Source organism: Tiliqua scincoides, chromosome 11, assembly GCF_035046505.1.
Source record: "Tiliqua scincoides isolate rTilSci1 chromosome 11, rTilSci1.hap2, whole genome shotgun sequence".
Lineage (NCBI taxonomy): Eukaryota > Metazoa > Chordata > Lepidosauria > Squamata > Scincidae > Tiliqua > Tiliqua scincoides.
Window position 1 is genome coordinate 17,853,932 of NC_089831.1, and position 26,808 is coordinate 17,880,739.

Genomic DNA, 26,808 nt, shown 5'->3' on the forward strand with positions numbered 1-26,808 from the left:
CAGTCGTTTCAAATTTCATTCATGTGCTTTCCTTTCGTCCAATTTCATCCAACCTTCCATGACTTTCATCAAAGTTATTATGTTCATTTTTTTTCTTTTATTTCTTATTCAGGTTCCACACACATTCACGTGTGATATACAGTTATGTACATTTTTGGCTGGTCAAAATAAATTTGCAAGCTAAATAAGGTTCTGCTTTGACATTCATGCATTTTTTTTTTTTTTTTACTTTCACCCATGCTCTGGTCCCTAACCAGATGACAGTGCAAGGTGCTGTACAGGTATCCCACATTATCCTTGAGGGTTCCATTTCGGAACCCCCGCAAATGCTGAAACCCACTGGTCTGTGCACCTATAACTCTCCAGGGCAGCTCCTGTGGCCTCTGGAGGATGTTCTCAGGCCTGTGGAGGCTGCGCTTCTGAAAACTGGAAGTGACGACCTTCTAAGGCCTTCGAGCACAGCTCCCATTGCCTCTAGAGGGTCCATGTCAGGCCAACCCATGGGTTCAATACCCACAGATAAACAAATCCACTGGTAGTGAGGGCCCACTGTATTCATAACATTCAATTTCTCTGCCTAAAAACAGAGGAGAAGAAACAAAAAGGCTTAGAACCAATCTTGCGGAAATCCTATTTGCATGCAACTGAAATACACACTTTATCAAATATTGTCATTAGCAAGGCTCTAGGCTTGTTTGATTAATCAATTCAATTAAACATTTTCAAATGAATCACAGATTAAAACAGCACGCCAATGAGTCACGCAAGCAAGTCATCTGCCTACAGACTAGGCTGCTTTGGGGCACCAGGAAGTGCCTTTACTTGGGGAAGAGGCAACTCCAATGGAGGGAATTCCGCAATGGTTAGATACACTAGGGGATTCTTAAAAACACTTGACATTGTGGACAACAGTAGAAATCTTACCACTCTACCAAGTTTAATGACATAGTAGTGTGACTTTTTTTCCCTTTCTTTTTTAAACACCAGTGTCTGGAATCAGATGGGTTTTGCACCCTCTCCACTGTACTCCAGACAGCAAACCACTGAATGTGGCATGCAGAAATAAACAGGAGACACTCTGAACAACACCGGCTGCAGCTCTTTGCATAGTCTTGCATTGGTTTCTCTTAAATTTCTCTGTCTGAAAACACAGGAGAAGAAACAAAAAGATCTAGAACTCGAGCGTGACTGAAGATTGAGAACAGGATTTTTACAATATAGACAGATGGACCTTTTTCCATAACCTGTAATGGGATCGTCAGGCCCTTAATACTGGTGTGACTCAACTATCTGTGATACCAGAAAATCCCCAACATTAACGGAATACCATTTCTGACCTGGCTACATCCCACTGTAAGCATTTCCTGACCCAGCAAGACTTGAGGATCGAGCTGCTGTACTATTAACACTCAGAGGCAATGGTAATATAGACTATATTGAGCAGCAACTGGGTACAGAGACTGCGGGACAGAAAAATTTACATAAAATTACAGTAGCAGCTAAACGGCATGTTCCCTTTAAGTTGTGCAGCCCTGCGGCACTTACAGCTCTGTCCCCTCCCCGGCTACGCTACTGAGACCCACAACGACATGCACCTTCATTGCTGTATGTTTGCTCGGCAGCCTATGGGTCTGCACAGTGGCACAGACCCCTTAAGAGGGAATACAGGTAGGCCCTCAGTATCCATGGGGGATCCATTCCTGGACCCCAAAACCCATGGATAACGAAATCCATGGGTTGGCCCTTCTGATCCGTGCTGGGCCAAATCCAAAGGTCCCAAACCCGTAGATAAGGAGGGCCAATTTTAATTGATTACAAGCCATACATGAGTTTCAAACAGAGAGAACACAGCTCCCATTGAGCTTCCTTAGGTAGTCCCTTATAACTGCTTTGCAATTTTGATACATATTTGCCTGCAGTGGATATTATCGTCTCTTCTCTTCCTAACACAACCAGAACTGCAGACACAAACAAGCAAATAAAATTTATCATGCCAAAAATGACCTTTCAGCACATACTTTAAAAGATGCACCATCTCAGTCTTGAAAGACTAATGCAATAATAAATATAATTTACTCCCTCAATACACGGGCGAATTCTTACTTAGACAGCAGTAAAGCACATCCTATATATGACGAGCAGATATCCCAATAAAATTCAGCGAAGTGCACAGTTAGCTAATGTTTAGGCCTGTAGAAGTGTAGCAGAAAGATCTGTAACACGTCATAAGAAAACAACTTTTTCAATGCAGAACATTCAAGTAAAACAATGGATATCACTGATGGAACGTTTCCCAGAAAAAGCACACACTTTCCTTCCCTCTGCTTGACACACAGATTTGAAAACTTAAACAAATGAAGCTTTAACACCCCAAGTTCCGGATCAAAGACAGAAAAGCATAGATCAGATTACTATCTGAGGGGTGGCACACCCATGAGGCCATGTGCAGCAGCTGTTCTGAGAGGCAGAGCAGGGTAGGGATGTGTGGTGCAGCGAGGCAGGGGAGACAGACCCTCCCCTGTAGTCATGCACAGAAAAGAGCCGCAGTCTCCCCTATGATTGCACATGCAGAAATCAGAACACTCACAGTGATGGAAAGTGGGTGAAGCCCGTGTGCAATCACAGGGTTGGCTGCAGTTCTTTTAGGTGGACAATGACAGGGACAGGTCTGCCTCCCCTCAGTGCATGTCCCTGGACTAGAGGACGTGGTGAACTGGTAGGTGGTGCCTCAAACCATGTGGCAGTCCGCCAACTCCTTCAGCCCTGCTGCTCCCTCCACCCAGCCCACAACCCCATGCTGTTCTTGTATTCTTTTCCTGGAGAATGAGAGAGGAGGATGAAGGCATGCCTCTTCAGTGACACTGCTGAAGATCACAGCAATGGAGCTTGAGGAGGAGCTAGCCAACAGCGTGATCCTGCTCCCAATCTGGTACGTTTATAAGACAGGGTGGGAGAAGAAAGGTAACTGTTTAGATCAGGGGTGCTCACACTTTTTTGGCTCGAGAGCTACTTTGAAACCCAGCAAGGCCCGGAGATCTACCAGGGGGGAAGGAAGCGTCTGACAGACACCCCCTTTGATGTATGGAGCCCCTGCTGGACCAGGTCAGAGGAGGCCCACCAAGTCCAGCTTCCTATGCCCCACAGTGGCCCACCAGATGCTTCAGGAAGCACACGGGAGGCCTCTCCTCTCTCCCGACCCCACATACTGGGGGCAGCCACAGGTCCCCCCAAGAGGCACATGCCCAGCCCTGCTGCACTATGGGGGGAGGAGCTCCCCACTCCCCACCCCCCCAAACTCTTTGTGGCTGCGCCCCGAGACCAGCAGGGAGAGGGAGGCGTCGCAGGTCCTCCTCGGAAGCGGCGGGGGGCTTCCCCGTTTCCATGGAGAGGGGCTGCGCGTGCAGGCGGCAGGCGGGGGAGACACTGCTCCCACCGGCCCTCCTCCTGCAGTGGTGGGGGGGCCAGGGGGGTCGTCTCACCTGTCAGCCCCGACCGAGAGCGGCAGCGGCCGCAGCACTTACCTCTGGGCTCCTACAGGGGCGGCTGGGCCGGGCATGGCTGGGCTGGGTTGGGCCAGACCTGACTGGAAGGGAAGGGGAGGGTCACTCGGGGCCTACCGCGGCAACTGCCATCAGAGTGACTCCATCTCGAACTCCCGCCCCTCCCCCCTTCCACTACGGAGCCCCAGGAAGCACCTCAGTCCAGTGCAGCCCAGCTCCCCCTCCCGCCGCCGCCCACTTTAGCTCCTGCTCTTCTGGCATGCAGCGCCACCAAACTGACTAGAAACTAGTCAGTTTCGTCAGTTTTGCTGCTGCATGCCTGAAGAGCAGCTAAAGTGTCAGTTTCAGTGTCAGTTTAGTGTCAGCTAAATATGTCGGTTTCGTCTACTCACTAGACGTCTCACACAGTCTCTCACAGTTTGGAGAGACAGGGCTCCGCGATCTATCATTTTGCCTCACGATCTACCGGTAGATCGCGATCTACCTATTGAGCACCCCTGGTTTAGATCAACCAGTGGTACTTGTATCACCAGTGGTACTTGAGATGGTGTCTGGTTCTCCACCTGGCAGAGAGACCAACAATGCAACATGACAATCAGCAACTGGCTCAGCGGGAAGTTTGGCTGCAGTGTGGCTCAGCGGGAAGAGCTCCAATGTGCACTTTTCACATGCTCAAAAAAGTCCTCATCTCCATCCTGAGCCTCTTACCGGTGTTTGTTGTGTTGTGACTGGCCTCCCAAACCAGAAGTAGTTAGCAATGACATCATCATCATCATCAGTTACTACCGGTGATATTTCCAACAGATGGACCATGCGAAGCGATACAGTGGGGGACAAATGTTGATAGCTTTAGGTGATGTGGCAGAAGCAGGGATTAGAGAGGGTACATGCTGATGCATACAAAAAGGAAGTGCGAATGACAGCATTTGGGGCTGCTCTAGATACCCACTCAGTTTGAGTTGGATCTACCAAACCCTCATTTGAACTTTCCATGCAGCATAAGTGAGTAATTAGAAACAGGCAGGGTGTCTCACAGCTCCAGCCTGCAGACTAATTCTGTGCTACAACTTGCTAAAAATCAGATAGCATCACTTTAAAAAAAATGCAAGACTAATTGTGCAACAAATTACCCACAAATAAGCCAAAGATTGAAAGGACTGACGGAATGAAATGACAGGGTACAGAATTTACACCAGTTCCTTCTCCCCACCCATTTTCAACCAGACCAACTTATACAGCCCATTCTGCAGTTCTTGTAATAGCTTCTCACATCAAATTCCACCATCAAAAGCAATACCCAACTATCAAAACATGGATAGGTCCACAATGTCACTCCCCTGCAACCCAAGACAGCAGTCCTACTCAAAGGCCTCCTTCAGGTTCTGCAACTTCCCTTCTAGGCAACTGCCTGTAGTAACAAATTTTCCGCTGGTTACTAGCAGTGGAAGAAGGACAGACAATTCATTACTACAGACGGTTGCCCTAGAAAAACAGCCACAGAATCCAGAAGAGTCTCTGAGAAGCTGGAAGTTGCAAAGACCATAGAGGTCAGTGTACCATAAAATGTTGGAAATCGCTGGTCTAGAACAGGGGTGTCCAAACATTTTGGCAGGAGGGCCACAACATCTCTCTGACACTGCGTTGGGGGCCGGGGGGAAAAAGAATTAATTTACATTTAAATTTTGAATAAATTTACATAAGTGAATATATTTGAGATGGAACTTATATGAATGAATGAAGGTCCTGCAGTAGCTCAAGGCCTTGCACAAAGCAAGGCCAGCCTTTCCTTCAGTGCCACTGCTGCATCACAGATGTGAAATAGCAAGTAGTGGAAGGAGTCCTCATCCCACAGCTCAGGTGAGAGGTTGAACAGTCGTCCTCACACTGAGAGCAGTTGCGTCGGCTAGCACGGGCTCCAGCAAGTCTCGGGGGGGCCAGAGGTTCATTGGAGACTTGGTGCTCCCCACAGGCCGGATTGGGAGCCCCTGAGGGCTGCAAGTGGCCCCCGGGCCAGGGTTTGGACACCCCTGGTCTAGAAGATGCCCAACATATTCTGGGTAACTATGCCTTACATTACCCATGAATGTAGGACAACTGAAGCATAACCATCTTGATAAACCATCATAAACTAAACATATTGATTAGTCCCTACGATACTCCTGAACATCAAGGCTTCTTCAGAAGAGTAACTGACTTAGGAGTCTCAGCTGATATAGCATGGCTGGATCTAGATTCAACTTGGTTAGCTGGTTTAGTTTAACTAGCACTAGGAACAAAGGAGTACAGCTAGTGGTAAGTGGGGCTCTGTTTCAATGAAGCCTTTAACCATGTGAATATAATTATTAGAATAAGCTAAGGAACCACTGAAGAGCTTTGTTAAACAAAAAGCAGGCTGACAATTAAAGATTCATTATCAGGCAAGCATGGAGAAGATTTCAAGCTGCTTCTATAATCTTGTAGGCTGTGACTGAATTCTCCTTCACACAAGCCATTTAAACTGTCCTGCTTAAATCACGATGCACAAGCAGAGGCCTTTCAAACAAAGGTTTTACTATGGAAATTGGTTCAAAGAAGTGTGAAGATTCAATATTCATGTCACATTTGAATGACAGATGAGAAAAAACAGCAGCTTAGAGGAATACAGAATAAAATCTGTGCGTTTTTTTTCCTGTTTGTTTTACTTAAAGCTTTCTTCCAAAAATGACAGAACCGATTTCATTAACACCATGACGTGGCTAGGAGTGACATACAAAGTGGTGCAATGAGCTCAGTTACACTCTCCCTTATTATCAGTAGCGAATGGAATGGGGCCAAGTTATAAAGCAGCACTAAGACTTGGAGCAGGTCTGCCCTATGCCAAGAAGGAATGGGAGAGGGTGTCGTAGCCTGTTAGACAGTCATCACTAAAGGACAAGGAGGTCAGACTATATCCTTATGCAAACTTTCCTGGTAGCAGGCCTTATTAGGAGATGCAAGTATCAGATTGTTGGGGAGGCTGGAAAATACACTCACAGACAGCTGTGTACATGATAGTTAACCAATAATTACATAATCGGCTAGATGGAAATTTTCAGCTGGTGTGCCACGGAACACTGGTGTGTTGCAAATGGTCCATAGGTCTGCTATGGGGGTTTGGGGGAGGGTCATTCATTAGTAGGGTCGCTGGGAGATGTGAATCCTCCCACCAGCAGCGCTGTGTGCCTTGTTAATTGTAAAAAAAAAAAGATGGTATGCCCTGAAAATTTCAGTGCCATATAGGTGTGTCATGAGATGAAAAAGACAGAAAATTGCTAGGCTAGACAGTTTTCTAACAGCATGGTCCAAACTGACTTTGAACAAGCGGAAAAAAAATATGTCCTTGTGACACTCACCTGTATGTTGCCGAAGTCCACATTTTCATAATGGAAGTGGGCGCATTCAGCCATCTTTGGGAAGTGGCCCTTAGTAAAGGACAATCTGAAAACACAAAAAAAAGGATTAAAATCAAACTAACATGATCAGAGCCAACTGTGCTAATAAAAGGCTGGATACCCAATCATCCCAAACCCAACGGTACGTGAAGTGCTGCATGACAAATAAATGCAGTGGAGAAGAGAGCTCTGTGGAGAATGCACAGTTGAGTGTTACATGTCACAGGCAAAAGATAGTGTACTCCAGCACAATGAAGACCAGTGTCTAAAAAAGAAGGACAAGAGGTTCCTCCATCTTTCGTGGCACTGAAGGGACAAAAATAGCATGACCAACCTCACACAGAGTGGAAGTGAAACCAGAATTTTACCTGTGAAAAGAATCACAGCCCATCAGTCCTTGGTTGATAGATCTGGGGGTGCAGAACAAAGTTTTTAATCCTTTGTCGTCCTTAAATCTGGCAATGAATCATAATTATCTCCCACTACCCAAAACTGCAGAAGGTACAGATAGAGATAGAGCCTAGACTCTGATCACATGTGCTGATGTCCTACAGCAGCTATTTTTGATTATGAAACAAGGAGACTGTGATCATCACTCACTCCTCCCATGGGTATTTAAGAGCAAAAATGAGATTTAGCATCTGGCCTCTTCCCTGCTAGAAAAGCGGGCCAGCTTTTTTCTAGCAGAATCAGCAGATGATAGATGGATGTTCTGAATAAATCCATCTCTACTGGACCTTAAATCAACATTTTAGCCAAAGGCAGGTCAAACACAAATCCAGCTAGCAGATTATATGGAGGAGAGCATTCTGCATAGAGCAGAAGTACTGAGAAAAGAAAACAAGGACAAAGCACAGAACAAGATCATAATGAAGATGGAACTTGGAAGGAAGTTCCCCCTCCCCACTGACACGGAAGCACTGCTTCCCCCTGAATTAAGTCTGAAAAGGAACGTGTCTTTTTACATGTGAATTGGGTTTATTTTTAAGCTCATTTCTGTTATCATGCCAAACCATCATTAAAGTTACTTAGGGTTTGCTGTGATGTCTAAATTGGTGAACTATGTTTTACAAACAACCAGCAAACCAGAATCAGAAACTTATCTGAACTAACAAGTCATCGTTATGGTATTGCTTATATGGTAAGGCCACACCTGGAGTATAGTGTCCTGGTCACCACATCCTAAAAAGGACATAGTGGAAATGGAAAAGGCGCAAAAGAGAGCGACTAAGATGATTACTGGGCTGGGGTACTTTCCTTATGAGGAAAGGCTACGGCGTTTGGGCCTCTTCAGTCTAGAAAAGAGGTGCCTGAGGGGGGGCATGATTGAGACATATAAAATTATGCACGGGAAGGATAGAGTGGATAGAGAGATGCTATTTATACTCTCACATAACACCAGAACCAGGGAACATCCACTAAAATTGAGTGTTGGGAGACTTCGGACAGACAAAAGAAAATATTTCTTTACTCAGCATGTGGTTGGTCTGTGGAACTCCTTGCCACCGGATGTGGTGATGACATCTGCCCTAAATGCCTTTAAAAGGGGATTGGACAAAATTTCTGAAGGAAAAATCCATTACGGGTTACAAGACATGATGTGTATGTGCAACCTCCTGATTTTAGAAATGGGCTATGTCAGATGCAAGGGAGGGCACCAGGATGCACGTCTCTTGTTATCTTGTGTGCTCCCTGGGCCATTTGGTGGGCCGCTGTGATACAGGAAGCTGGACTAGATGGGCCTATGGCCTGATCCAGTGGGGCTCTTCTTATGTTCTTAAACTACAATTCCCAGGAGGCCTTGCAGGTCTCTTGTTATCTGGTGTGCTCCCTGGGGCATTTGGTGGGCCGCTGTGAGATACAGGAAGCTGGACTAGATGGGCCTGTGGTCGAACCAGTGGGGCTGTTCTTATGTTTTTATGTTCTTATTGCTTCATCTCTGGAGGACAGTGTTTCTAAAGACTGGTTGAGCAGACCCCCCTCCCCCCCCAAGAAAAAAATGAAAGCAGGCAAGCAGTTCTAAAGAATGTATGCTGAACACTCAAAAACAGGAAAAGATCACAGGTTGTATAGTAGAGCACATGTTTGTATCAGAATGTCCCAAGTTCAGTCTCTGACCTATCCAGTGAAAAGGATTCTCAGATTCCAGGTGCTGGAAAAGGTCTCTACCTGAGACTTCTCTATCCAAGACCCAAGAGAACGCTACCAGTGCACATAGGCACGGGCCTAAGTGCCAGGCTGCAGGGGAGTGTCAGAGGTGCTGTTGGTGTGGGGCAAGTGCTGTGAATTGGGCCCACCAGCCTCCCCCCCCCCTGCCATGGAGCCATTTCTGAAGCGGGGGCATGGGGGGCACAGGCATGGGGGAAATCATAACAATATAGAGGGGTGATGTTTGTGCATCACTATGTTGCCCAGCCTTGGGTACCAGGAGGCTCTGGGACGCTGCTGCTGAGCATACCATTACTACCATGACCTATTCCCGTCACAAGCCTCCCAATCACTAACCATGGTTAAAAGTTCAGGAACCGGTTGTGGAATCCTGAGTTCCCAGTTCACTCTCATTCTTGCAGCAACTGTTACCCTGCACATGCCTGATCTTGTCTGATCTCGGAAGCTAAGCAGGGTCAGGCCTGGTCAGTACTTGGATGGGAGACCGCCTGGGAATACCGGGTGCTGTAGGCTTATACCATAGCCTTTCGAGACTGAAGGTTGCCAACCATCTCCCTATACTGAACACTATCTCCTGATCTTGTCTGATCTCGGAAGCTAAGCAGGGTCAGGCCTGGTTAGTACTTGGATGGGAGACCACCTGGGAATACTGGATGCTGTAGGCTTATACCATAGTCTTTCGAGACTGAAGGCTGCCAACCAACTTCCTCCTGAAGCACAGCTGAAGATTCCATCTGAGCTAACCTTAGGCACGTTTGACACTAGCCAGGCTCCCTCTTAATCCAAATTTCAAATTCAGGCTACAATGTGAAACCTGGTTAGTGCCACAAGGGAGAGGGGTTGGGGGGGGGGCGGACACACAATTGCATGGCCCCATTCCCAACCTCTTAACCAGAGTTAGAGGCCAGTAGCCCTGAATTTGCACAGACCACCAAGTGAAAACAATAATTTCATTCATGCATGTGTCCAAAACGTTGGCAACAAAAGATGATTTGAAATTAATAGTGCAGAAGCTGGGGAGTTTTTCAAAATGATATCCTGTTGTCCGTTTCTAGTTTCCAGATGCAATCGGTTAAAAAGCACTCTGAAATGCGGGTGGGCTCTGGGATAACTCAAAATTACTTCCTGTTGCCTTTGGGTAACAGTAGTTTATTTCATTTAAAAAAAAAAGACAGCTGTAACACATCAGCCAGTATGCCTTTAGTCAACAACGGAGAGCTCAGAGGAAGATGCTGAAGCTAGAAAAGTAACAAAGATGAGACAAAACAGCTTACTTTTTCACATTCTTCACTTTCATGCTAGCTGTGCTGCCACATGTCCTCAACGGTAGCTCTCCTGAAATATCGGGGATGTCAGCTCCTCTCGCCTGGGGAAAGAAGGAAATAAAAGAACAGGAAGAGTTGGGATGGCAGCACTTGATGCAATGTCAGTTCTTGACTGGAAAGCTCCCCTGGATCACACAGATCAGGAATATACAGAGAAAGAACTAAGCTAGTTCTAAAAACAGATGATTGGCACTAGCTTCTGAACTCACATTTTGGTTTCTGTTGGAGGGAAAGGACACCCAACGTTTAATACTGCCAGAAATGAGTTTCAGGAATAATTCTCTCCTCAATTACATAGGTATACTCTCAGTTTGCAGAGACGTGTGGGGCAGAAACAAGATCTGAGTTCAAATCTAGCACCATCATTCTCCAAAAAAAGAAAAAAAGAGAGAGAGAGAGAAACAAAAAAAAACTTCACAGTTCTCCCCGTGCAGTTCTGGGACCACAACATTCCCATACAGTCATACTCCTCTTGAGTTCTCATAGCTGCCTTTCCCATCAATCTTCTGGGGTTCCTTCAGTGGCAAAAGCCAATGTCTCCATTTTTTTCCCATATGTTTTTCCTCCACGGAGCTCAGGGTGGTGAACATTAGTTCCTTCTATCCTCACAACTTCCCTGTGAAGTAGGTGAGGCTGAGAGAACATGAATGGACCAAGATCACCCAAGAAGCTTCATGGCTCAGAAGGGTTTTGAACATGGATTTTTCAGGTCTAAGTCCAACTACCAAACCACTACACAATCCTGTGCTTCATTCCATCTGGGCATACTCATCAGCATTTGAACCTAACTATGGACATTATAATGATGGTAAGCCTTGGAAATTTAGGCGCCCCTCCCCCAAAGTAGTGTTCTATGATCGCAAAACAATTTTTACAAATTTCTGAGACGGGAGATTTGTTAACAAGCCTGAACCGAACCTCTTCAGCAAGAAAAGAGGTACCTCTCGTTGATGGTGGGGGGGAATGAATGGTTAGAAAAAAGTAACATTGTCCTTGCATAACTATGCCCCACAGACACACAACCATCCTCAGAACCTAGGTAACAAGCACAAAAGAGCTTAATTTATTGCCAGTTTTACTCTGAATCATCCAGAAGGGAACTCTAGCTTATGATTAGACACATCCCAAAATACAAATAAAATCTGCTAAGAATTGCATTTCTTATTCTTTTGTTCTTCTTGTAACGGTAATTCGATTTTGAAAAATTAGTTTGAGGCGGCTGAATTATTTACATCTAAAAATTGGCTAGCAAGCAGCGGAGGCCGCTGGTTTCCACTTCGTATATTTTATGCACTAATGTTCTGTAGAAACCTAGTAATTGCATAACAAATCTGCTTATGCAAATTATTTACACCAACTTTTTCCTGCTTTAATGCTACTGCAGCTCCAAACTATGTCATTTAGAACTCTGGTAAACCCAACTTGGGAATGATCAAAGCCTAGATGCTGGCAAGGAGCTGGACTAAATCCCTAGCAGTCTTTGGAGAACAGAGCCTGGTATTAAAGTTGTCTGACAGAAAAGCCTTGCCGAACTCTAAATGCACTGCCAAGAAACAGGTAATGTGGGTGACACTGTAGATATGGAGTTCTGAAAAGACTTACAAGGGCTTGTGTACCAGATATTAAGGAATGCTCTCATAGTAGAGAATGAAGATTTTAAATGGCAGCAACTGTTACCCTGCACATGCCCGATCTCGTCTGATCTCGGAAGCTAAGCAGGGTCAGGCCTGGTTAGTACTTGGATGGGAGACCGCCTGGGAATACCCGGTGCTGTAGGCTTATACCATAGTCTTTCGAGACTGAAGGTTGCCAACCAAATATCTGCTACACAAGTGTTCTTCAACCTATGGGCCGCAATTCCAATGAGGCCACAAAGACTCATGGGGGGGGGGGAGAGTTGTGGCAACCTTTCAAAGCCTGTGCAAGAAAGGGCTTGGATCCAATCCAATACTGGTACTGCCTTAACAGAACTGAGCTATTGATGCAAACCTGCACAGAGTCTTCTCCCTCTCTTGCCCCACAGCTCCTAAGACCAACCCTGCTCAAGCTGCTACCTTATAGGTTTAATGTGAAGACACAAGAGATAGGGGCAAAACGAGGGGAACGAGGGCAGGGGGGTGGGTGGAACAGGTCCGGGGAAGAGATGGGATCAGTGGTGGTTCCCCAGTTTCATACATTATTTATTGGGGTTGTGGCATGAAAAAGGTTAGAGACCACCATGCTGCACTACAATGTGCAGCATCCTGACTACAGATGGGGCTTCTTTATCCATGGATTTGCTTGATTGTAGATGCTGGACCCCCAGATCACCCGCCCTGCAGACTTCCCAGATGCAACAGGAACCTTGTCCCGATGATGTCTGGGATATTTTCTGAGCCTCAGGGAGGCCACACGCCACCATGCTCGGTTTCTTTGAGGCTCAGAATGCCGCCCGGAGCCTTTCTAACACAACTACCGGTTTTCACCAAAAACCAGAAATCACGATAGAAAGGCTCTGGGCAGCATTCTAACCCTTGGAGAGGCTGGCACATGGCTCTCAGATGCTCAGAAGGGCTTCAGACACAACCGGAACAAGCCTCCAGTTGCATTCAGAGCCCAAGTGGACCAAAAATCATGGATACAAAGGCATTACCCTGCACAGCTTCCACCGTTGCGAGGTCCTTCTGTGAACAGAAGGAAGATTCCACTCACACCAGCAGCCTTTGTGCAAGGTCTGCTTGCGTGAGAGGACCCTTCTCTTCCGTTCACACGGGGAGATTCCAACAATAGAAGCCCTAGTTGGGATGTTACACAAAGTGCACAAACATCTGCAAACAGGTGTGGTCAAATCACAGGGAGCCTTTCTAAAGTCCACTTCTCCCAGAAAAAAAGCAGTTGGATGACAACCTTGTGAGAAATCGAATTCACGAAGCAAAAAGGACACACATTTTGAGATGGCAAGAATAGGATTGTCTCCACACACACACACACACACACACACGCACGCACACACACACCCTAGAAGAAAACTCAAAAGAACACAAATGAAGTTGGAGAACATCTCTGGAGGATACAGCAAACGGAGGTGCAGTAATTGTGATAAACAACTTCAAAAGATTTTTAAAATAGTGTTGGCATGCCAAGCGTAATCAACAAATCTCATTAAAGAACTGGAGATAAATCCTTCATCTTTAGCCTAGGGCAATGTTTGAGGAGGAGGGCAGAATGCTAAGGCACCTGCCTGCATTTCTCTTCCTCAAACAGGCGAGCGCACTGAACACTGGTGGAACATAGGTACAGCTGCAATCCCCAACTGGTGCATGGCATCTAGGACGTGTGATTCCCTGGACCGCTCAGAATCACTTTGGGGCTTGACCAAGAATCAAAGTGCTAGTTTTCCAAAATCTATAGCATTCCATTGTGTGCCATGCACCTATGACCACAAGAAAGCAGGTGTGTTTTCAACAAATGCATGCATAGATATCAGGTTTCAGATGTCTGACAGCCTTGGTGGATCAGCGTGCGCCATGTTGATCGGTCTTGTGCCAGGATTTCCCAGGTGGTGGTGTCAATATCCAGGGACTTGAGAGAGGCTTTCAGTGTGTCTTTATATCTCTTCTTTTGTCCCCCATGCAATTGCTTTCCTTGAGACAGCTCACTATATAAGAGCTGTTTAGGGATGTGGTGGTCTGGCATCCTTACAACACGAGCTGCCCAGCGTGTCTGGGCTTTCATCAGCAAGGTGTGAACTGACAGCAGTCCTGCTCTGGAGAGCATGTACTCCATAAAGCCAGAGCTGCAAATGCTGCAACAGTGGCGCCTACACATGTCTGCCTGACACGTGGCAGAACATTCTGTGCTTGTATCGGCCTTATTAGTCACCTGCGGACACACCGTGGACAGTCCACAACCCGTTAGATGTCAAGGTCTTCTTCGAAAACGATGGACGAACATCATCATATAGATATCAACCTATAACTTCAGTGTCTTACCACATAATGAGGAACATGTCCATGCAAACAAAACCCAAAGCCCCCCTTTATGTTTGTCATATTTCTCCTACTTTTAGCCAATTTACAGACTGAATTTACTCTGAAACCAGGTGCACTGGTGGCCTTACTGAGTGCACTTACTTACTGCCCTGAATATCAAAATTAAACTTATTCCTGAACCCAACCAATATGCTTTGCTGTCACCAGCTTCAGTCAAGTGATGAGTGCACATGGCAGAATCTGTCATGAAGTAGTTATTCAAGGAAGAAGGTGAGTCACACTCACAGAGGACCTGATGATTCAATGTTCTCCAAAAGGTCATCGAAGTAGCAGTGCAAACCGAAGCTGAATTGATTCTTAGGTGAATTGATCACCACAGTCACGAAGCATGGAAACAAATAAAGGTTTCTTGAGAAAATGCCAAAAAAGTGAGGCTGTGACTGCCATGCTGGAGACCAATTTTTTTAAACTTTATATATTTTATAAAGAAATCATGTGCAATCCCATGTGCAGTACTCTGCACATGCTGAAGGAAGTATGAGATGCACATGTGACAGGCAGTTCATAGTGTCACTGGCTTTAAAATCCCTCTCCATATTTCCTTCTAAATTGGCCTCACTAAGAGTGGTCAGAGCAGGAAAAGACAAAGGACACAAAAGAGGCCTGCAGAGATGCTACTGAGGACTACTGAACAACTGCCTGTTCTAGGCAACACTACCATACAGGACTGAAGGCAACTATTCTTCTAGACCAGGGGTGCCCAAACCCATTTGCAGCCCTCGGGGACCTCTAATCCAGCCCGCGGGAAGCCCCCAATCTCCAATGAGCCTCTGGTCCTTCCCTTCCTCAGCTATCATGCCCCCCACCAAACATTCCTTTTTGCTCTGGTCTGTTTTCCTAGTCCTTAAAACAAATTAAAATAACTATGTTATGCAGCTATCGCCACAACTGGGAATAGTTATTTTGCACTATGCGATTTCTCTATAAGAAAGAAATGCCTGTGTTTATTTTTAAACCCACTACGGAGTGTCTTTCCTCTAGTTAATTTGCAGTGATTAGCAAAGTGAAACAGATCATTTTAACATTCTGCGCAGTCATCATCCCCAAGATTTCAACTCGGAAAGCACAAAACTATCTTACTATATTGGATGGTCATTCCAGGGAGTAAAGGCAAAGTGTCTGCTAACAAAATAAATCTGCAGACAACGAATTATTAGAAGCTTAGTAGGAATAATAAATTGGAAGGCTATTGCTTTTAAACACGAGTCATTCATATCAGAGCAAGAGAATAAAGTCATTTGCTTTGAACAAAAAATTGTACACAGCAATGGGGCAGTAAATCACCACACACACTACTAAAATGTCACCGGCAGAGTAATTCTATTATAGAAGTTCTCGATTATTGGTTGACATTCGTTCAGTGAGAAACATGCACTCTGTGGGTTTATGGACAGTTTTAATAGAGAAATCTAAAGGTCATTCAATATGGGCATAATTGATTGGCACTGGAGAAGCTGCATTCTTCAAAAAGGTTCCATACTGAGCAAAAAGGGCTCTAAATGACAATTTAGGGAATCCACTCCCACATCTGGATAAATGGGAACACACTGGGTGTCATCGCCATTGGTGCTTTCCCAGTGGTCCCTTCATTCCGGCTCTCCCAGGAGCTATCATCTTCGCTGGCTGGGATCACATGAGATCTTGTGCTTCCCAGGAAGTGCTACACTGAGACAACCAGGCACTGTGGAAGAAGGGCACCGTGACCAAGATAAGTTTGGGAACTGCTACCATGATTGATGGCCAGAAAAGCAGCTAAGAGGTTTAGAAGCAACAAGTCAATGGGCATCCATCTTCTGACATCCCTCACATAATCAAAGTAGACTGCAGCTATCAAATACAGGTGTGCACCGCTTAACAACGGACCATGTAATGACAGACCACATATATAACGGTGGTCAAAGCACAACAAAGAGATTCTTAATGAAGCAATCAGGTCTCCCATAGTCTGCAGCAGTGTCTGTTTACAGAACCAAGAGGATCTTAATGCAAAGAGGCAATTTGTCTCCAGCTTGTGAAGCCAGTAAGTGTCTGGCAGAGAGTGTCTGTTTCTATTACAAAGGCACTAGATTGGGTAAAATGTTCACTTAATGACCTAACTGCATAACAACGGGGACAGGAAAATGTGTCCCCATCGTTAAGTAACTTGTGCTTTTACCATAGTAAACATGCCCCTACCTTTAAAAAAAACAAACTGGTACCTGAAACAGGTAATCACAGACAGCTGTATTTAAACTGCCTTATGAAACCGTGAATCAAAAATTCTTTCAGATAGTTAATAAATTCAACAGTTGTCGAAAACATCTTGTGTTATATCAACAACACTTAAGTTCCATCAAGTACCACCCAAGTTTGTTTGTTTGTGTTTTCAATCCTTCCACAGCACCAATGATTTTAATAATTGCAGAGAGGAAAAGATCTTGTCTCAACAGAAGGATTGCTGATTTTAGAAAAGCAGCAGGAATTCTCAGAATCTATTTTTCTACTTTGTTGGATAGCGTCTGATGGTTGTTCTCAAAGAGTCAAGTTTGTCCTTAAAATAAAAATCAACACAAATTCCTAAACAACAGCATGCATGTTACACAGCACTAACAGCAAGAGCTGCAGCACCCTGAAGTCCACAAGGTTTTGTTATGGCTTGAGCTTAGAGCTAGTATTATTTTCAATCCGGTTTCTCAACCCTTTTGTCTGCCTTAGAGATGAAACGAAGAGGAACACTGGAAAACAACAATTTGTCCTTCTGTGAAGGGATAAACACAGCGATGCCAACAGTGGCCAAAAGGATGACCACTGTTGGTATCACTATGTTTATCCCTTCACAAAAGGACACAGTGAAATGAACTAAAATATTGGAGATCGCACCCTTTTAACAGCATACTGACTGAGAGATATCAGTTTCTTTCATGTGCACATACAATATGTATAGAAAACGTCAGGCAAGGCGAGAACCATTTGCAGAATATCCAAGAACAAAAGCCAGAAACATACATCTGCGGAACGTTATGTCTTGATTTCAGATATCTACAAAAATAGCCTACAAGCTTCTGGTATGCTATTTTGATTTTCCTGTTATTTTCTTTACATAACTATTTTTATAGAAAAGAATCACCTGATAATTCACAGCAAGCACACTACAAAGGGGACAATCTTCAGAATTTATGACCTGCTGTTCCCACAAACACGCTTGGCTGGAGGGCCTAAAATTAGCCTGACAGAGACACATATAAGAAACCACATTAGACGCAGTTCTCAAAATTTTAGTACTGGGACCCACTTAATAGAATAAGAATCTGTCAGGACCCACTGGAAGTGACACCATCAAGCAGGAAAATGTTTAACAATCCTAAACTGCAATCCTACCCATACTTACCCAGGAGTAAGTCCCATTTACTATCATTGTTAAAAGCATATACAGCAGTGTTTCTCAAACTGTGGGTCGGGACCCACTAGGTGGGTCACGAGCCAACTTCAGGTGGGTCCCCATTCATTTCAATATTTTATTTTTAATATATTAGACGCGGTGCTGCCATGGTATGTGACTGCATTTGGGGAAATGTTACACATCTGTACTTTTAACAGGCTACTCTGTATATGCGTTTAACAATGTTAGTAAATGGGACTTATTCCTGGCTAAGTGGGGGTAGGACTGCAGCCTAGGATTGTTAAAAATTTTCCTGCTTGATGATGTCACTTCTCATCATGACATCACTTCCGGTGGGTCCTGACAGATTTGCATTCAAAAAAAGTAGGTCCCAGTGCTAAATGTGTGAGAACCACTGATATACAGGGCAGGCTGTTATGTAGCATTTTCCCAATATAGCATTTCCCCAATGCAGTCACATACTATGGTTGCATCAAGTCTGACACATTAAAAATATTGAAATGAATGAGAACCCACCTGAAATAGACTTGTGATTCACCTAGTGGGTCCCAACCCACAGTTTGAGAAACACCGCATTAGAGGAACAGTGGAATAAGTTACCATACAAGTTTATGGAAATCTACTAAAGCAGCGTTTCTCAAAGTGTGGGTCATGGGTCTTTTTGGTGAGTTTCGAAACTGCCAAGCAGATCGTTGACAAAGAAAATGTACTGACCCCTACAGAAACCAAAATGAAGCAACATGTGCGTGTTTACTTGAGAGCAGACGACAATGCCTCAGTCCACTTTGAAGGGCAGACCAAGGGGAACACAATGCTACTAGCATGATCCCAATCGATGAACAACAAACTCTCAAGAAAGAAGTTTCCCCTCCCAAGCTGACAAGGAACAGCTAACAAGCGCAGGACTCTTATTATGTTCTAAAGGTGCCTAATATGAGCAGCCAGTACTTGGTCCTTAAATCAATCTTGTAGAACTGAAATATAATGTAACTTCTATATGCGACTACCAGAATCTAAGCTGAGCTGGAGCCATGGTGGTCTAGAACAGGGGTCTCCAAACCCCGGCCCGGGGGCCAGATGCGGCCCGGAGCGAGTCTCTATCCGGCCCGCAGTCAGCCTCTTGTCCTCTGAAAGCCTCTGGCCCGCTTGACTGAACATGACCAGAGCTTTGCTCTGATTGCATCTGGAGGGTGTTCTGAGGGCCGGAGAGGTTGAGTGAATGAGCCCACTCATTCATTTATTCATTCATCTAAGTTCCATCTCTAATTTATTTATTTAAATTTTATATCTAAATTTTCTTCTGGCCCGCAGCACTGCGCCAGATATTTCATGCGGCCCTCTGGCCAAAACGTTTTGAGACCCCTGGTCTAGAATACCAGAGCTGTAATTAGCCTGGCATTAATTAACCTAGTCCCAGTACTATTCTCATCTCTGCCTGAACACCTAACACAGTAGTGACATGATCCCTGGCTAGATTGCTGTAAATGCATGCAGAGATAAGGAAATAAGGGAGGTGAACTGAAAGAATACCAGGCAGATGGCAAAGAATCAGAGAACAGTGGAGAAAAAAACAAGTGAGACTACTTAGTGGTTCATGAAAAATTCAGCAAATTAAGTCAGGCTTGAAAGAAGAAAAGGAGGTAGCCTGACTAAGGGCCCAGTCTTATCCAATTTTCCAGCACTGATGCAGCCACACCAATGGGGTGTGCACTGCATCCTATGTTGGGGGGGGGGAGCGGTCATGGAGGCCACCTTAAGGTAAGGGAACATTTGTTCGCTTACCTTGGGGCTTCATTGCAGCTGCATCAGTGCAGGAAAGTTGGATAGGATTGGACCGACCGTGACACAGCTATCCCTCCGAGATAGCTCTCCCCCCCTCCCCCGCCACCCCATTAACACAGAATTCTTGATGGGATATATTCAAAACATATCATGATGCTTTAGCAGACCAACAGGACCAACAAAATAGGATTTACACTACACTAACCTTTGCAAAAGGTCAGACAAGAGCATCACCTTGCTTACAAATAGGCCTTGAACAAGAAACTAAAAGAGCCTGCCAATGCTCTTAATAGCCAATTAATGGTGTCATATCAACTTTGGTTGAGACAGAAAGGAAGCTATGAATTCTCAAAACCATGAGCTAGATGCAGCATTCTTGGGGAGGAGTTGACAGGCTGCAAGCTAAGCTCAAAGTCTTTACCAGCTCAGCTGAACAATGAGATATACTCTTGCATTTAGAAAAGTTGAAGGAGGAAAAAAAAAGTTAATAGATCCAGCTTTGCGTGAGCTGTCAGAAGTTGTCAATTACACGTCTCATTGGGGAGGGAAATAAAAGCCCATGCAGAAAACAGGATTTTATTTTTAGGCTGCTTAGTGATGGCAAAATCTGACAGCTGCAGAACCTTGTCTTAATTGCTATGCACAAGTCCTGCTTAAAAAACTGCAACATTTCCCCTATGCTCCAGCGCGAGAGTTTGATTCAATAGGCAACGCCTCTCCTTTCGGAGAGGAAACACAGGTTCTCAAGACACTGTTCATCAACTAGCTCCACTAGGGTGTCTCTGAACTGGTTGCCAGTCGAGGAGCAACTTCTAGTGAGCACGGTGTAAACTGCAGACTATCAGAGGCCCACTTGAGAGAACTCTGCTCCTCGGCTGTTGTTGGCATCCTTCAGTCTCGGAAGACTATGGTATCACGCTCTGAATAGTGGTTCTGGAACAGAGTGTCCTCTCCAGTGCACGAAGCCTGGGTAAAGTAGATATGGAGGATAGACTATTACCCATGCAGCAAATCCCCCCTCTCCACGTCGCTGAAATGATCCAATGGAAAGCCAGAGGCCAATACGGTTGGTTCCAGCGGCGTCGCAGGAGTTGCCAGAATGTGACTGTGTTCAGCCATGAACTGCCTCAGGGGCTCCGGCTCTGGATTTTGCCTCGAGGTTGACTCCTGAAGCCTTTTCCATAACTGGATGTTGCCACAAGGCAATGGAGGTTTGGGATCAGAGTTTTCCTTCTCTCAGATGAGCTGCCTTCCCAGGCTAACGAGTCCCATCTACCCGGTACCCATCTCCTCGGTACTACTGCATTTAAGACACGGAGGAAATGGAGAGGTTCACCTTCAGTGTACACCCTGTTATCAGGACACAGACTGAGCCAGCTAAGCACACCTCACCAGAAGATTGTTCTTACTGCATCAAATTCATTAGGAGCACGCCTATTAATTAAGCCATTTCTGTCCAATGTTGCATTTACGCAACAGGGATCAAATGTGTACACCTGTAGGCTGGGCAAAAATGGGTTAAAGCCATGCGCATGTGACACACTGAATTTCTAACTTGCAGACCACACAAGGTATACTATTTCAGTGTAATTACACTATGGCCAGGGTATTGACAACAGTGTTAATTTTAGACCACCTATCACTACAAAACATTCTCCTCCCCACCCCACCCCACCCCCTGGCCAAGCATCTTGATACGAATATACTTCCTGAAGACAACTTGAGCAGTTGACAGTGATCCAACTGGTGGATCAATTTAGCGGATATCCAGGGGATGACCGCTAAAATTGGTTGTTGGGAGAGTTAGGACAAACAAAAGAAAACATTTCTTTGCCCAGAGAGTAATTAGTCTGTGGAACTCCTTGCCATAGGATGTGGTGATGGCATCTGTCCTAGATGCCTTTGAAAGGGGACTGGACAGATTTCTAGATGGAAATTCCATCACAGGTTACAAGCCGTGGTGGGTATGTGGAACCTCCTGGTTTTAGAAGCAGGCTACTTCAGAATGTCAGATGTAAGGGTGAGGCAACAGGATGCAGCAGCAACAGGTTTTGGCCTGGTTCTGGGAATGAAACCGGTTTGGTGGATGACCTAGGCCAGGAACCAGACATGTAAAAAATACCCGTTAGTTCTCTGCTGGATCTCTTGTGACTTTCAATACCTTCAACCTTGTATCCACCTGGGCTGCTTGGCTGGGCTAAAACTGGATAGGTGGCATGTCTTTTTTTCTGGTCCAGTCCTACCTGAAAACAGGTTCTAGAAAGTGAGGAACTGTTTGACCCCTTGGCCACAGTCCTATAAGCAAATCTGAGAGAAAACCGTGATAACGAAATAAAAGCATATTACACTGCTTTCTGCATTTCTCATTTTGGTTAAAAAAAAATAAGGAAAGAAAAATCTGCTCAAAAAAACAAGCCAACCATTTTATTTGGTTTTTTTATCTATTATTTAATGGGGGTTCATTGTCCTGTTTCAACAAGCTTTTGATATTGTATAAATTGTATATTGTATTGGCAACCTTCAGTCTCGAAAGACTATGGTATCGCGCTCTGAAAGGTGGTTCTGGAACAGCATCTAGTGTGACTGAAAAGGCCAATCCGGGAGTGACAATCCCTTCCACACTGGGAGCAAGTGCAGTCTGTCCCTGGTCTGTCTCCCTGGCTATGGGCCTTCCTTCTTTGCCTCTTTGCCTCAGACGGTTGGCCAAGTGTCTCTTCAAACTGGGAAAGGCCATGCTGCACAGCCTGCCTCCAAGCGGGCCGCTCAGAGGCCAGGGTTTCCCACTTGTTGAGGTCCATTCCTAAGGCCTTCAGATCCCTCTTGCAGATGTCCTTGTATCGCAGCTGTGGTCTACCTGTAGGGCGCTTTCCTTGCACGAGTTCACCATAGAGGAGATCCTTTGGGATCCGCCCATCATCCATTCTCACGACATGACCAAGCCAACGCAGGCATCTCTGTTTCAGCAGTGCATACATGCTAGGGATTCCAGCACGTTCCAGGACTGTGTTGTTAGGAACTTTGTCCTGCCAGGTGATGCCGAGAATGTGTCATGTGGAAAGCATTCAGTTTCCTCTCCTGTTGTGAGCGGAGAGTCCATGACTCGCTGCAGTACAGAAGTGTACTCAGGACGCAAGCTCTGTAGACCTGGATCTTGGTATGTTCCGTCAGCTTCTTGTTGGACCAGACTCTCTTTGTGAGTCTGGAAAACGTGGTAGCTGCTTTACCGACGTGTTTGTTTAGCTCGGTATCGAGAGAAAGAGTGTCGGAGATCGTTGAGCCAAGGTACACAAAGTCATGGACAACCTCCAGTTCATAATCATATGAATCCCACAAAGCCTTTATCTGCTGCCACTGCAATGTTTTATTTCATCTTTTCTCTTTTTTTGATTTTGAATAGATGTTTTAAGAAACCTGGAGTAGTTTTTCTTTTTGTCTTTTTGACCTGCTTTTCCATGGGCAGTTACCAAAAAGAATCATACACATGTTCTGAGACTAAACCTTTAAAGGAGTGCCATGACTGGTGTTATTCAACTTTATTCATGGTCTTGAACTGCTAAACAAGACATGGCTCATTTTGTGTACATCACTTTGAATAGAAAATCAGCTGGTTAATGATATAATAATTGCTGCTTTCCAATTCAAACAATGTAGTCTTCACATGATCTTGGCTTTAGCAAAACGCACCCACAATTTGAGAACCAGGCCAAACCAAAGACATGCTCAATCCCTTATGTTTAAAAATGACCCATCCAAGATTTATTCAGTTCAGGCTTTGGACCCTGGGAAGGAAACCAGAAGCACCTGTGTGCCTTCACTCAGGAGAACAAGCAATGGGGCCTTAAGGATTTTATATTATACAGAAACATTTCTTACTGTACTGCACCTCCATGAAGATTGATGTTCCATTATAGTAGGTATTAAAACAGGAAACAGTCTGGTTGTACTGAAATCCATTTCCAAAAAGCACAAAAGTTCCATTTGTAGATAGATGTTAGGTGAGAATGAGAACCTGGCTCAGAGAGGAGAACTGCTTAGGCACATCTCCGATCTACATTTTATATCATGTCATCTTTCTGATAATTTGGTTACTTGAATGAGATTCTCATCCTATTCCATCTCTCCAAACACCAGTTTCATGCCACAGTTTACCCAGAACTGGAACAGATTCTCTACTAAGGGAACTGAAGAGTTTAAAGCTTACCTATTCCAATCATTGCTAAATCCATTACCCCTCCTAAAGAACATCATCCATAACATTTTACTGTTAAATACCCGACTGGGTCATTCACTCCCTAAACCAGCAGTTCCCAAACTGTATGGAAGGTTTAGACACTGCAAGTGCTTTCAGGGGAGGGGGCAGTGACACAATTGCAATGACTGCGCTGCTGCCAGGGACAAAAGGATTTTTTTTTAAACTCAGCTGAGGGTCACTGTGGTTCTCCAGAGGGTCCACTTCCACTTCCAGTTCATCCCCCCACTGTTTACAGCACTTTGGAGGTATGGGGAGGCCTGCAGAGGGGGGTTGCAGGCTCACTGGACCCTCCAGAGAGCCATAGCAAACCCCAGGAGAGTTTAAAAAAAAAAAAAGTTTTGTTCCCTATGGTGGTGCTATCATGGTGATCACATCACCACCATCGCTGTCGCCCTGTGCTTTAAGGGGGCAGCAACAGAGGTTCCTTGACTGGGGCATCTTAACTCCCCAGTTTAGGAACCTCTGCCCTAAACCACAAGTATGCGTACAAATTGACCAGGACAAGTTCACCTTCAGAAAGAATCACAAATCTAACGATTTGGTGAACAAAACTGTGAATAGCCTGGATATCGAATATCTGCCTAGAGAGAATTGTGGTTTCTCTCTCCCTCTCTCTCGGGGATAAGTTTTGTGTGGGTGTTTATGCGTGGAGCATAAAAGTCATACATGTTTTTAAAAACACACACACTGTTTGGTATCGGGAGCATTAAATGCAAGGAAGGCATTTCATGCTCAAAGGATTCAGCAAGTCAAAAAGAAAAGAACTGCATTAGAGATTCACTAAACCAGCAGCGAGGGATTTGGCAGATGAACAACAGCCCAGGGCACACTTCAGTCAGCAAGACAAACTGCTTCAGAAGGTTTGGTCCCATTGCTTATTTAATCCACACCATAAAGCCGTATCACTACAGCAAATGATCTCTGCTACTTTCCATCAGCGCCAGAGCTCTGAGGCAGGATAAATTTATGTGCAGTGCAGCTAGGGGATGGCCTGCTGAGGCAACTGCTATGAGCAGCAGATTTTGAGGAGTCAAGGGAGCGGTGGACTCAGGGTGCCTGTCAACCCAAGTCTCACTCTGCTGCCACCTCGCTCCCTCGATCCAAGAATGATCTGCTTCATGCTAGCATGAGCAAAAAGCAGAGTCCACTTCATGCTTACTTGAGCATGAAGTCAAGGACTTCCGGGTTTCAATTCAGCACACAAAGACCACAGTAAGGCTGGGAGGGTAGCAAGGGGAGCAGCAGACCTGAGACTGCATTAGGTGGTGTTTCCAGCCATATCACCTGAGTGCTGCCTTTTCCAGATGGGGAAGTTATACTGCTTCCCCATGTAAGTGTAAAGTCATGCTTTCCATGGATGCTATTCTTAAGTAAGAGTGCATTGAATTGTAGCCTGCTTCAAATGGAGAGGATTCCCATCCACCTCTTCATAAATGACCTGGAGACAGGGGTGAGCAGTGAAGTGGCTAAGTTTGCAGACGACACCAATCTTTTCCGAGTGGTGAAGACCAGAAGTGATTGTGAGGAGCTCCAGAAGGATCTCTCCAGACTGGCAGAATGGGCAGCAAAATGGTAGATTGGCTTCAATGTCAGTAAGTGTAAAGTCATGCACATTGGGGCAAAAAATCAAAACTTTAGATATAGGCTGATGGGTTCTGAGCTGTCTGTGACAGATCAGGAGAGAGATCTTGGGGTGGTGGTGGACAGGTCGATGAAAGTGTCGACCCAATGTGCGGCGGCAGTGAAGAAGGCCAGTTCTATGCTTGGGATCATCAGGAAGGGTACTGAGAACAAAACGGCTAGTATTATAACGCCGTTGTACAAATCTATGGTAAGGCCACACCTGGAGTACTGTCTCCAGTTCTGGTCGCCGCATCTCAAAAAAGACATAGTGGAAATGGAAAAGGTGCAAATGAGAGCAACTAAGATGATTGCGGGGCTGGGGCACCCTCCTTATGAGGAAATGCTGCGGTGTTTGGGCCTCTTCAGCCTAGAAAAGAGACACTTGAGGGGGGACATGATTGAGACATACAAAATTATGCAGGGGATGGACAGAGTGGATAGGGAGATGCTCTTGACACTCTCACATAACACCAGAACCAGGGGACATTCGCTAAAATTGAGTGTTGGGAGAGTTAGAACAGACAAAAGAAAATATTTCTTTACTCAGCGTGTGGTTGGTCTGTGGAATTCCTTGCCATAGGATGTGGTGATGGCGATTGACCTGGACGCCTTTAAAAGGGGATTGGACAAGTTTCTGGAGGAAAAATCCATTACGGGGTACAAGCCATGATGTGTGTGCGCAACCACCTGATTTTGGAGGTGGGCTATGTCAGAATGCCAGATGCAAGGGAGGGCAACAGGATGCAGATCTCTCGTTATCTGGTGTGCTCCCTGGGGCATTTGGTGGGCCACTGTGAGATCCAGGAAGCTGGACTAGATGGGCCTATGGCCTGATCCAGTGGGGCTGTTCTTATGTTCTTATGCTTCTACATCAGGCTCTATAAATTCTGCCAAACTTCCAGTAATGCACAAGTAACCTCATCCGAATGATAGAAAGCAATTCAGAATTGCAAAATGGCAATAATATTGTATTATGTTACTGCAGGTGGAGCAGTACAAACAAACAGAAAAATTCCTAGTAGCCACTTAATCATCTGTACAACAAGGGACACTGTTTCATAAGACCAAGAAGGTCTCACTCATCAGCAATTAAACCAATTAACTGTTGACTCAGTATGAGAAATTTCACTGAGTCCATCCAGGTTTCTCCTAAATTCCAAAACACACAGAAGAGAGGAACATGTCAAAACCAGACTAAAGGCCCACTCCTATCCAACTTTCTGGTGCTGGTGCTGGTGCAGCCATGCCAATGGGTGTGTGCAGTATCCTGCCATAGTTGAGGCAGTCATGAAGGCCTCCTCAAGGTAAGGAAAGGTTTGTTCCCCTAGCTTGAGAAC

General features: G+C 45.2%; 1 protein-coding gene and 2 pseudogenes across 1 annotated transcript in view; 2 read left to right on the forward strand and 1 right to left on the reverse strand.

Annotated features, from left to right (window-relative positions):
- The window catches only part of ARHGAP32 (Rho GTPase activating protein 32), a 161,829-nt gene that overhangs the window by 131,925 nt on the left and 3,096 nt on the right, over nt 1-26,808 (reverse strand). Inside the window, exons 2-4 of the mRNA XM_066639519.1 lie at nt 10,354-10,445; nt 7,279-7,320; nt 6,872-6,956 (exon numbers count right to left, since the gene is read on the reverse strand). Coding sequence (XP_066495616.1) covers nt 6,872-6,956; nt 7,279-7,320; nt 10,354-10,445 — 219 coding nt within the window. The remainder of the gene's footprint in view (nt 1-6,871; nt 6,957-7,278; nt 7,321-10,353; nt 10,446-26,808) is intronic.
- On the forward strand, nt 9,473-9,592 carry LOC136662592 (5S ribosomal RNA; annotated as a pseudogene).
- LOC136662704 (5S ribosomal RNA) lies at nt 12,067-12,183 on the forward strand (annotated as a pseudogene).